General features: G+C 36.9%; 1 protein-coding gene across 4 annotated transcripts in view; it reads right to left on the minus strand.

The window, feature by feature from the left end:
* Window positions 1-13,268, minus strand: part of syt7b (synaptotagmin VIIb) — a 104,549-nt gene that overhangs the window by 8,972 nt on the left and 82,309 nt on the right. For all 4 annotated transcript variants that reach the window (XM_032559774.1, XM_032559772.1, XM_032559771.1 and 1 more), the window contains one exon: window positions 1,541-1,676. In XM_032559774.1, the coding sequence (XP_032415665.1) occupies window positions 1,541-1,676 (136 nt within the window). The remainder of the gene's footprint in view (window positions 1-1,540; window positions 1,677-13,268) is intronic.

The raw sequence follows: 13,268 nt of genomic DNA on the forward strand, positions 1-13,268 counted from the left end.
TAATCCTCTGCAGATGTGCAACTGAAGGATAACATTGCGGAGAAGACACTTTTTATGCCATACTCGCCATGGCTCTATGAGCATCACACAAAATGAAAGCTTTTGTCAGCCCTCCAGCCATCCTATCCCAACACCTATCACCTGAGACGCTTCAGACGGTTCGATGGATATACAAAGTGACATTCCATGACTTTTCACACTCATTTTTTCTCTGCGGAATAAAACCTGTGTGTATATATAGGCACTGCTTTTCCCACAACAGAAAAAAGTCACTCAAAAGGGCTCAAAAGTGCAAGAGGAGAATATTTTTAGCTTCAAAGGAGCTTTCTATAGATGCCTTTGGCAAAACTGCCCAATACAAGCATTATCATTAACAGCTGACAGCGTGAATTTTACAGAATCCCCATGAAACCCCCGTAATTGCAAAGTACTCGCACCCATCTCTGCCATATTCTCACAGCACCCACGTCACCGCATGTTCCTTCACAGCTAATTACCAAGCCTCTCTGAAGAAGGGACATGCCCGCCTCCCCCTCCCTGCTCTTTCTTCAGGAGGATGATTATTGCACATCTGAGTTAACACAGAAAACTCCATGGCAGGAGCAAACTGTAATGCTCCACAGGTGGGAGAGACGAGTGGGTTGAAGACAGTTTTACCTGAGAGAATGGAAGATGAAACACCTTTTGTACAACTTTCCTTCTAAAGCGTGGGCCTCCATCTCCACAAACAGAATATATTATTTACTAAAAAATGACTTTTATGGCAGCTCTATTTGGCTTAGGTGTATTGCTATTAAATATAAAAGCAAATAACCTTAGTAATCTGCAAACTTCGCAAAGAAAGGCCAAAACATTAAATGTCTATTTTACACCCATACATTTATTTGTTTTATAAAGATTTCAGTCATTAATTTCTTTATGAGCCAAATCTCCTTGTAATGTTTTAGAGTGTTTTGGATCAATATTTGTTCAGTCTTTCTAAAAGTTCTCAAGATCTTTCTTAAGAATTTAGCTGATTTTTATCCATGCGGGGGTCCAGCACCTGCCTGATCTGTTTTTTAAACCACTTATTTCTGATTTACAAATCAATCATACATAATTGACCTTAAACCAAACAAATAAAAAACATTGTCAAGTTTTCTGTTCGTACAGAAAATAGATTATAAAAAATAGATTATATAAAATGGAGATTTTAAGATCAGCTGATTCAAAAATAAAGAAGAAACTCTCAATTGTGCACTCCAGCAAAATTTCATGAATAACCTGCTTATTTATATGGCATTTCTTCTACAAGCAATTATTCAAACATGACTTTATTAGGGGGTACATACAAAAGCATGCTGTGGTTTTTAGATTTTATTTGTAATAAAAGATAATTAACTATCAGAATAATTTTCCTTCCACATCATAAATATGCAATACTTTGTGATGGTATCTCACAAAACATTCCTGAAAAATACATTGAAGTTTGTGGTTGTAGCATAATAAAGTGAAAAAGCAGTATGTATACTTTAGCAAGGCACTTTATGCTGAAAGTTACCATAAGCACGTCACTGGTGACCGAGTTGGCTAAGTCTGTGACAGTAGAGTTGGCTTCGTGGTTCTGCCCCTGGCGACGTCCAGTTTCATCTGGGGTCTGACCTCTGGGACTGCTGCCTGGTTTGTTTCCTGGAGTTCTGGTAAAGTGCACACAAAATAGACATATCCTCAAAGAGACGCCAGTATTGGTCTATTGGCTAGAACCCTTTTGTCACATTCTTCTAAGTTCTTTCTGTGTTTTTCTTGATGCACACTTTTAAATGTAGCATCGATGAAATGAAAACGTAAATTTGACAGCAAAATTGCACAGTTTTACAACTTAATCACTTTTTTGTCCAATATTAAATTCAAACACTTTGGTCTTAATTATCAAAATTACATTTGTTTATTGTGCGACAGATGGTGTATACCCTGGAGAGGTCATCTCCGAATCAAGCAAAACAATAAACTATGTCTTTTAACACTCAGTCAATTTAAAGCCATGCATTTATCAATTAAACTTCCATGCATTGCTATGAGCCTATAATGCATCTGATGAAAAAGTCAACACACACAAAAAAAGAAAACAGCATAAAAGAGATTCAAACCAAAGACGTATCGGCTATGAAGCAACAACTATTGCAATGGGAAAGAGAGCAAAGATGCAAAGGCTAAAGCTTTACCACTGTAACATTTCTACCATTGTTTAGCAGCACATTTTCTTTTAACATAATGTAACAAAGAAAACTAAGCAACTGAAAGTGGAAAAGTGGAAACAAAAAGCCAGTGCTTCCCTGTCGACGTCAAATAGTTCCAGAGGAGAAATGTGAGCAACAGGTGGACCAGCAAAGTTATCAGACCAATTTATACTGGAGACATTAACCTGCAGAAAAAGGTTTGACGCCATCTTCCTGATTTAATCGTCTGTATTGGAGCATATGTTGCTCTTTCTATACTAATACCAAATAAGATTTACAGTGCTTTGTAAAGGTTCTGATGCAGTGTGTGCTGCTAATTTCTACCCAAATACTACTAAAGTCATGTTGCACTTTTCCAACATCACTTTTACATAGAAATTCCAAGCTTTTTCAAAACATGTTGATAGGATTATATATGTTATAATTTCATATCCTATGCATTTATTATTCAACCCTCCCGCGGTCTTAGAGTTGCAAATGTTATGGTTGGACAGTGAGGAAGAGGGGAGGTGGGTCCTGTCAGACCGTCAACTTCCGAAACCACGCAAAACAAGCTTCAACACATATGTGGGGTCAGTGCAACCCCACCAGACTGTGCAAAGAGTAAAAGGTTTGTGACCCCATCTCTTAAGATCGCGGGAGGGTTAAAAGACAGTTCTACCTTTGATCATATACCGTGCATCATTTAGGGCAGTCTTTAAGCAAAAATGAATGTTGATATGCCATATTGGATGTCAAAATAAAGATTTACTAAAATATTTTGTTCTCAATTTGCCAGATATATTTGTATCTCAGTTCTGCAAACGCATAAATGTGATTGTTCTTCATTAAAATAAAATACTGTATGTCTTTTAAGATGAAAGAATAAATCACAGTATCAAGACTTTAAAAATGTTTATCTATGGAAAACAGAAACTCCCTTTGTTTTGTCTGTAAACACAAGGGCTTTGCAATTAAGAAAAAGAATCAAGATATACCAGAATACTGAGAAACAGTAAAATAAAAGATCTGCTAAAACTCGAGGGACTAATCAGCACAACATATTGAGGTTATTCACTATAACTGATGTGAGACCGAGACATCAATGGAAACCCTTAATAACACACAAAACAGACTAAGAGATAAATTAATGTAAGAGTAAGGCACAGATAAAATCCAACAAACAGAACCAAATTTAGTTTGATTAAAGAGTCAGATGTTTTAAAGCCAAGAAAAGGAAGAGATGCGATGTGTTTCATGGGCACACAGAACAGAGAGACGATGGAGCAGGAGGGGCAAGAGACAGACAGGGATTTTGTTGCAAAGAGACAAGCAGAAGTAGAGCGACACTGAATGAGGAAGAGAAAGGATGCGGCGTGGAAGAGAAAAGAATGGATTCGTCACTCTGCGTAGATTTCCTGTGATCTGCAGGTCAGAGCGCAAACAATGCGGGAATGACTCAATTCGAATCGCAAGCTCTCTGTTTCATGGCGCTGTCAAATACAGCCTTCCTCAGCAAGTGTCTATTAATGTAGACATCTGAAACAATGCAGAATCTTTTCTTCAGCAGGTCAACATGATGCTAATTTTAGTTTCTAATATCAGCCCCTAACACATCAAGGGGCAGCGTGTGTCCCAAAAATAACTACAAACATGCCACTATTTGCCTTAACTTTATGATAATTTTGATCATTTCATATCTGACTTTTTCAACCAATTATTTAAAAATAGTTGTTTGAGAATGCGTATGTAGTTTTTTGTTGGGTAAACATGTTCAACCCTCTGAAAAGAAAGGGTCATTTATACCCCATGAGTTTTTTTTTACTTTGTGCAAAGTCCATCCAAAATTCATCATAATATTTGATTCCCAAGAGAAATAAACATTTGGAAATATTTAAAAACAGAAGAGTGAAATGGAAATTGATAACACAGGTATGTCATGGTATGACAGTAATATACTGTTATCAGGCTCCATGGTTTATTTGTGGTTTACACAGTGGTGGAAGGTTAAACTGTAATTTAATGCATTCACTTAATTAAAGTAGTTTGAATTCTAAGATAGTTATGCCAGTTTACAATAACTGTAAGATACATGCCCATGAATTATGTCACTGTGTGTGATTAAATATGCATATAAAGTGCAGTGAATTGAAGGAACATGTTACCTGAGGGAATTTGTGACAAAATATGATGTTATGGTATTATTTCTGGTTTAAGAAAAGCTTATGTTGATGTTTATCTCTATGATGGAATATGTCTACATAGATTATATATACAGTAAATTACTGAAATATAAATTGGGGTGTATTGACAGTTAAATGAGCTGATTTGTTCAATAATTAAGCTGAGAGAAATTGGAGTAACACAGACTGCGTCTCCCGTGTGCTCATTTACATGCTGTTTTTCAGCTTCATCTGCTGCTGACGGGTCCAGACCCCTTTTTACCCTTTACAATATGATATGATATGATGTATGATATATAATATGATATACGATATGATATGTTAGATTATTATGGAAGGCTAAAGAGGCAAAGTGATCCTGAGCTGTAAATTTACTGACTGCAACATCCAAAAACCTTTCTAACTCTTCTTTGTGCCAGATACACAAACTCCCCTCAGAAAACTAAATAAGAAGAACTCCTTATGACCATTAGTACAGCAAATATTTACAAGAATATTATAATCTATTGATGGCTCTTGTAGCCGATGCTTTTGTCAGAAGAGCTGACTCCCATCTAGTGAGAGCTGGCTCCCCACTTTTTTTTCCTTTAGTTGTTCAGTTCTCACTGTCTGTGTCTGTAGTAAAATTATTGCCCAGTTAATGACAGAACTTTGCTTTGATTGGCAGCATGGCTGCCTTGTGGCCAATCACATGGGATCATAGTAATATGTGGAAACAAAGAGGGTGTGGGGGTGAGGGGCAGACAGTCAGGTCGTGAAGCTGTCCCTTCATTCAGCAGTGAACTGGACATAGTTTGGTTACTGAGTTTGGTTCATTTTCTGTTATGGTTCTGTTCATTTGTGTATGTGTTAAAGAAAAATAAAATGCTTGATTAAATTATTACACAAAACTAAGAACGATGGCTTTTAAAAAAAGAAATACATAAAATTAGGCAAGTACAAGACTTCTCATTAAAACATTTAATGCAAGTGGACTTATTAATATGCAAACCATTCATATTTTCCACATTACGATGAAATATGAGGCAACAGATGATAATAAATTAAGAGCCGTTTGGGAGCCGTTGCATGTCTCAAGAGCTAGCTCTCTGAAATGAGTCAAACTTCCCATCGCCATTATCGCCTAATTTGTTAACATACAAGCTTAAAATCATCCCATTTCTGTAACTATGCAGTGATATTGTAAAAAAATGTTAATTTGTTACCTGTGACTCATTTCCAACCTGCTGCTTCACACACTTCAAACACATATTGATTCTCTAATGAGAACAAACCCTTTGAAGTTAAGCTTAATGCAGCGATGATGAGTTATATTCGTTTTTTAAATCATATTACACAATGCTTGTTTTATAATAATTACAGGGCAATTCTTGTGATATATTTAGTGCTCTTTACACCAAACCAATTGTAGCTCAGCCACATGACCGAGGCTCTCTTTACTTTGATTATACAGTAGATAATACATGCCTGTCAGATGGGTCTCTGCTGCATGCACTGTAAATGCTTCAGTGTAGGAGGGTCTGGCTTTGTGAACGCCTTCGTAAAGACCTTTTGAATCAAGGATCAACCTTTTAAAATCACAGCTGGGCTGTTTTACTTAGATTTGCTTTGCAGATCTAGTTTTCATTTTACTGTTAAAATTTAAATCTTTGACTCACATTATCTAGGTCATGCGAAGCCCCGGTTGTTGTGCTGTTATCACTGAGAAAAGTCTGTTTATCAGGTGTAAAAAAAACCCCAAAACATTTGTGCCTAGTAAAATTATTGCCCTAATATGCAAAAAATTTGCGTATTCTGGCAAAAAAATGTGGTCTCAGCATGTCATAGTTTCAACACAGATTAGCATTCGATGTTGATTGAAGACAAAGACCTGCCAAAGCAGAACAGGTTGACTTTAAACAACATATGTTGACACGCTAACAACCTCTGGGGAGACTAGGGATGGTAATTGGATGAGTTCCTTCATGTACGCATGTATGGGTGTTTAAACATATACTCAGGATCAAAATGAACATAGTTTCATACAGAAAAGTGGTGCTGCATTTAAACTAGTTAGTTATTTGGGTTTAGAGATTAACACACAATTTAGACATGAAATGCTGTTGTGGAAAAAGAATAAGTTTACCTTGAATATTCAAAATTTATTCAGCTAGAACGGCTAAAAAAAGGTGAATGTAAATGTAACTTAATACATGTTTGAAAACAGAAGATAAATGTCTAAAGCTGTAGGTTGCCCCTTCTTGCCTGCCAGAGACGATTTCATCTAAAGCACAACACCAGTTACATAATTCATCCTTCAGAGGTTGTTGTAGCCATGACTACGAAAGAGTGTGCTTCCTCTTAAGGTTGTACTCCCGACCATCATACATTTTTCACAGGGTTTCAGTAACGATGGAAACAGGAGCCTCCAAAATAGGCCAGCAAAATCCAAGAAAGTTCAATATAGAGGGCAATACATTGAAAATAGCACGCAGCCCTAAAGGCAAAGGGACCAAGCATTCGCAGAGGCTTCTGAAACACACTCTTTAACTTCCCCATGGCTGCACTCCTCCAACACTGTGTGAAAACATCTCTTCATGCACGCCAAAGTGTGAGTATGCACTTATGCTGCAAATGGCTGATTTGTAAATGTCAAAAAGAGAAGTACAAGATAACCTCTAGTCATGACACTCAACAGGCTAAAACAGGAATGAGCACCCATGGAGCTTCCTTCTCCTCCAGCTAAATCAATCTTGGTAATCTGACTGAAACAAACTTTGCTGTTATTTAACACTTAGCCTTTTTAATGGCAGGGAAATGTAATTAAACTGCCAGCAAGTCTTTACAGCAAAACAAATAGGTGCACCCACACAGAGGCAAGCAATCTCTTGAGGGGTCGATAGGAATGAGCCTGAAGAAACTGCCCCTTCAATCTGACATGAGGGAAGCGCAGAAACCCTGACTTCTAACCTCCTGGCCTCAATTTGAGTTGAAAGCCATCTTCTGTGTAATTGGACAAAGCAGGTCATTACACCCCGAAGGACAATGCAGAGACATCTTCTCTTATGTTCCATGTCTATTGTCTGCTGGAGAGCCTGCGAAGTGTTGATTAACTGAGACTGAATAAATGAAAGAAACATGCATCATTCATCAAGCTCTGATAGATGTGGATCATAGATGTCATTACTGTACAAAAGTCTAGATTAGAAATTATGTCTGTTAGTAAAGAGTACAATCACAAGAACAGAGAAGGCAAAGCAACATATAAAGTCTGAGAAGTACTGTATGTTCATGCATTTTGGAAGCTTGGGAATGGCATTTAGTTTTTCCCCATCTGTGAAGCGATTACAACCAATGAAGGATAGAAGATGACATTGACCAAATAATTCCTGTTTTAGGTCAGCTGGATTACAAAAGTAATTTATATTTGCTAAATGCCAGAATAATTAAACTTTTAAGTGACTTTTTTTTTATAATCAGACATTTATGTATACAAAGATAGTTATGCTTCTTAGCAATTTTTCAAAATCTAGATGATGAAAAGGTCATAGATTTTTAACCTTCTGAAATGCTAATTTATAACATCTTGTAAATTAGAAGGACACCTTTGGTTGTGTTCACCTCAAACATACTGGTTCCTCCTGTGGAAAAAGAAGTAAGGGAAACTCTGGTAAAATGGAAAAAAACGCATTGTTTGATGATGAACTTGCGTTTCCGTACTATCAGGGATCAAAGTGGAATAAAAACAGTCCTAGCCTCGGCTACTGCATGCTTTGTGGTCAGCCTAAGCTAATGTATTTGCCCAAAACACAACCTCTTAATGTGAATAGAGTCTCAAAGGACTAGGTGAGTTTAGCTGTTTGGTGCCACCACCTTTCTGCCACCATATCCCTTCCATTTCTTGATGATGGATTTAGCTGAACTCCACAGGATGTTCAGCACGTCAGAAATTTTCTCGTATCCATCTTGTAGCTTATGCATTTTAATAAGCTTTTCTCTTGGAGTGTTCTTTTGACTTCATGCTGTTTCACTGTGGCTTTAACTTTTGGATATGCATTCTGTGAATCTCGATAAAATTTTATGTCATGACATATGTAGAGTAGTAAAGCTGTATTAAACTTGTTTCACTTGATTTGAAAGTAAAAAGTTCTTAAATGAAATGCTGACTTAAGTTAACTGACTTAAGTTAACAACACCAATCCAAATGAGTTAAGTGAAATGAATGTATATTTACACTCCCCAACAGCGTAAATAGTACATTTATAATGCAGAAAAACTGGGCTTTTCATAACAAATGATAAGATATTGTACTCAAAATGTATTAAAAAGTCATGAATTTTTATCGTAAATTAAAATAAATAAATGAATAAGAAACACCTGCTCAAAGTCTAACAATCACCTGTAACCACAGAATACTGGTAAAAAGTCAATTCACTGAAAATTTGAATTCAAAAAGCCACACCAAAATCATCGGCATAGTCTACCTTGGAATAAAATTATTCATATGAACTTGTAATAGCAAATATTGTGCTTAATGCTTGGCTTCAACCAGGAGAATAGTTTAAAAAAAATGTAGGCCTGGGCGTGCCGTGGTGGCGTAGGGGATAGCGCGACCCACGTTTGGAGGCCTTGAGTCCTAGACACGGCCGGCGCGGGTTTGACTCCCGCATGTCTTCTCCCCCTTCCTGTCAGCCTACGTTCGTATAAGGGACACTAGAGCCCACAAAAAGACCCCCCCACTGGAGGGATAAAAAAATAATAATGTAGGCCTTCTTATGAGTGATGTCAGATAATTTAACTAAACTGTTTAGAAAATTAAGCATTCTCATTCAAAGCTTTAATCAAAATGCTTATAAGGACATGAATCTTACTGCAACATCACATTTACTTTATAGCAATAAAGGAAAAAGCATCAAATTTCTTCTTTTAATGTTTAGCAATGAAGCACTCTGGCCAGACCGACTGTCATCTACACTGATAGAGATGCAATGATGTGACATTGTTTCCATCACAGCACCAGTCAACACCCTCAGAAAAACTGGGATTAAATGAATAGTGATGGTGGAAAGGGAAATAGGAGAGAAAACTGGCATAACAACAAAGAGAATAAGAAGGAAGGTTTTTATGCAATTAGATAAACCAGAGATGGGAGAGAGAATAAAAAATGGTGGCGATGGAGGATTGAAGAGATGAGGATACAAGGTGGAATCTAAAGGGAAAAATGTTGAGGGGGGTTTAGAAAAACAGACAACAGAAAGGGAAGAATAAGAGCGAATGGTTGGGTGAAAACCTGAAGTATGAACTGAACCAGCAGGACCAGGGTAGGAAGTGTGTCTCCATAAACATTCTGTATCTGGGTCTTGCTGATCATACAGTCGCCCTAGGAGACCACAAAAATGCAATATTGGTCCCATGTCTTTTGATGGATGAGGCCCAGGTTTCAATGTCAGAGCAGTCAGCGCTCCCCTTCAGCAGGGACAAATCACTGAGCCTCCTCCCCCTCCTCAGAATGGCAGCTAATACAACTAATGGAGCCATCTACGAAGATGGACCGGCCAGGTGCTGCTGGAGCTAACTTCCCCTGTCCTGTTTTCAAAGATTTATCCACTGGGCGTAGCTTTTCTTTTTTTTTTTTTTGTAGATTTATGCATAAAACACAACATAAAATGTCCCCTTTCCTTTTGTAAAAATTCTAAACAAAATCAATAACTTTTGATTACTGACATCAAGAGCTGATCACTGTCACCTTCAGCCCCACCTCTTTCATGACCTGCCTTAAATCAACTCTGTGACCAAGGCAGCAGCAGAAGGAATTGTGAATGAGCTGCAGTTGGATTTTAGACAGTTTTTCTTTTTCCAAAAGATCCTCCTTTGTGCTGACCTACATCTCTTTTTTTCCTTCCAATCATCTTCCCTCTCAGGCCACCACTGGTTCTGAAGACTACAGTACAGGGACTGATGGCGGGCAGCCCGGAGAGTTATTATGGTGAGACTCTCTGTGATTGCTGCCTAAGACTAACTTTGGAACGAGTCGACTTTCCAAATATGTCAGCTGTTATAAGGTGACAACTTCCTGCTTGATCTATAACATACTGTGTTACAATGTGCAACTCCGCACCATCGTCAAATAAAACTATAGTTAAGATGAAATAACATCAAAGCATTAAAATATATGTGGAGCTGAAGGGACTGGTCTGAATTTGTTTATTCTAATCTCTGTGTAAAAACATTTTCCTGTTGATCCACTGAATGACAGTGTGGAAACATAAACTCCCACACACTGTCAGTACTCACTGTCAAATGACTATTTATAATTTCAGGCCATGTTGGACTACAGTGCCAGCAGCAAACACAACACTGGCAGATCATTATAACCTGGAGGGTGTTTTTTTATTTTTTATTTTTCTGCTAAGTAATTTAAATAAATATTTACTATGTGTGAGGACATTTTAAAGCAGCTAAACATCAGACAGAGATCAAACAAATGTTTAGGGACGTATTTTATTTCTATTGTCTGTAGCTCTGTGCTCAGACACCTTAAGCAGCTGCTGACCGCCTGAGAGCAAATATGAACCTCATGATTGTAAATTTTTAAGATTTTCTCCATACAGAAATTCTCAGGGTGATTAAGATGGATAACATTGCACTAATTTCATCCTTTTTATAATTTTCACAACAGTACCAGAAATAGTTTGGCAGCTTGCAAGTCACAGCTGACTGAGAAAAATAAAATAAAATAAAAATTCAGTTTGTGTTCAGCCCTTATTGGGCAATTCTTACTCAATCTTAATTTGCTACGTATCAAGCCAAATTTTGGTAGTTTAAATTTTGATCCAGAAGTAAAAAAAAAATACTATATGACCTATTTGCAAAAAAAAATAAAAAATCTTGATGCTCCAAGATTCTGAGAAATACAGGACTGCATCTAAATGAAAAATAATTTAAAATTTAAATATTTATTTTCATGATATAATCTTTATAATGTACTGAAGTCATACATTACATATATCAATTCAATACAATATAAGTGCAATATTTATTTCATTTCAACTTTGATGAAACATGTTTACAGCTCCTTAGCGACTTTAGGTTGATAAGGTGCAACAGAATGGGCCGTTTGAAATGACTGCAAGTGAAATTTTGCATGGACATAAAACATTACTGGCTTACACAAAATCAAACTATACAGAAATGTTTCATATTGGAAAGCATCACATGTCTTCACAGCTTTTACAACCTCATTGTTCAAAGGTGGGTTGTCTGGGACCCGTGAACTCTTTTGGGTTTATTCATATTTATGTCCCTGTTGCATCTCTGTGTGTGGTGCATCCCTGAGCTCATTAAGATGCAGCTCTGGCGTGCAAAAGGCAGCTTTCTGAGACGATAATAACAAAAACAGCCTCCGAGCCACCATCGTTATCTGTAGGTGGGTGATTATGTCCGGCTTTGTCCAGTCCACCACAGTGACTCACATGGACTTACCCAACGTAAAACTGCATATCACAGATTAGAGGACCCATTAACAGAGTTAGAGGATGGAGAGAGGATCTTCTGCATGTTATATTTAGGATTTTTTTTTTTTTTTTTTGGCAAAGTGTGATCAAAGACATAGTCCAGATGTCAACCATTTTAGATTTTACATTACAGAGAATCCTACAAAAGAAGAATGGAAAACAACTCCTCCAGTGGGGAATAGTCACTGACAAGACACAGCAGAGCAACTCCACACCAAAACTTAGATATAAATCAAATAGTGGAAAACCAGAGCCCATCAGGTGCAGGTATCAAAATTAAACACAGTTTGAAAACATCTTCTCTCACAGGTAAGTTAACCATATTTGTGCACAGGTTAGCTACATGATTTGTTTTCTATAAAAGAACAAGCCATAGATTGTTGTTCAGTTCAGATGAAAACTTGAATAAATTCTAACTTCTTGGTTAAACTGCTCTTTGAAAAAAGCCATCACCTGCAATCCCATAAATGTCAACATCTGACCACAGAAGTGTGACGATGTTTAGGATACACCCAACAGCCTACTTTTAATCAAGAAAAAATATCTGAGCCTGACAACTGTCTTAAGATCTGTCAATAAAGCAATGCAATAAAAAACCCTCAACATTATCTTTCTATTTTAAACATTGTAATAAGACAATTAGTCATGGTTTTGGTGAAACAACAGTCAATGCAATGAGTCTATTGAATATTTTCCAAAATGGCACAACTTGTAAGTGCCAATTTCTCTTTTGACTTCTGAGGTTGTGTTTTTATCTCATTTGGATCTCAATTGGATTAGGCTTAGCACTGAAAACCAGTGTCAACACAACTCTTCCTGCAGATAAAAGTCAATGCTGACTTCATAGATTTGTACGACCTGTGTATTTATTTTGACACTTGAAAAGCTCAACAGAAAACAAAACTCACTATAAGGCTTAACGGTAATTTTTAAAAAAAAGTAACTCAGGGAGTGAAGCTCAGAAAGAAGAACGGGAAAACAAAGAACCAAACCAAGGTTCTTATGTATTAAAACAGCATGTTAAAAAGTACATAAGCTAAATAAGATTTTACACTTACTGAAGTAGACTAGGTGTATCGTTAAGCAAAACCTTTGATAAATGAGGTGTAATTAAGAAAAAGTGATATGAAGTGATAATGTACTATATAAATGCACTCCTGACAAATGTTAAAAATATATTAGTAGCATTAAATTAAGCCAGGCACCATCACCTCAAAGTGTATTGGAATCTCTGTTAAATGCAGAGATTACATTTGAAGAAATACCGGTTTGTCACCAAATCAAGGTTAAGATTAAAATTATAGCTTCAAGAAAATTTGCATAATTTCCAGTTATGTGGCTTAATGTATAAGTCACATAACAGTGTAAAAAAGCAGAGTAAGCTTATTTAGCAAGGG

The sequence above is a fragment of the Xiphophorus hellerii genome, chromosome 4 (assembly GCF_003331165.1).
Source record: "Xiphophorus hellerii strain 12219 chromosome 4, Xiphophorus_hellerii-4.1, whole genome shotgun sequence".
Classification (NCBI taxonomy): domain Eukaryota; kingdom Metazoa; phylum Chordata; class Actinopteri; order Cyprinodontiformes; family Poeciliidae; genus Xiphophorus; species Xiphophorus hellerii.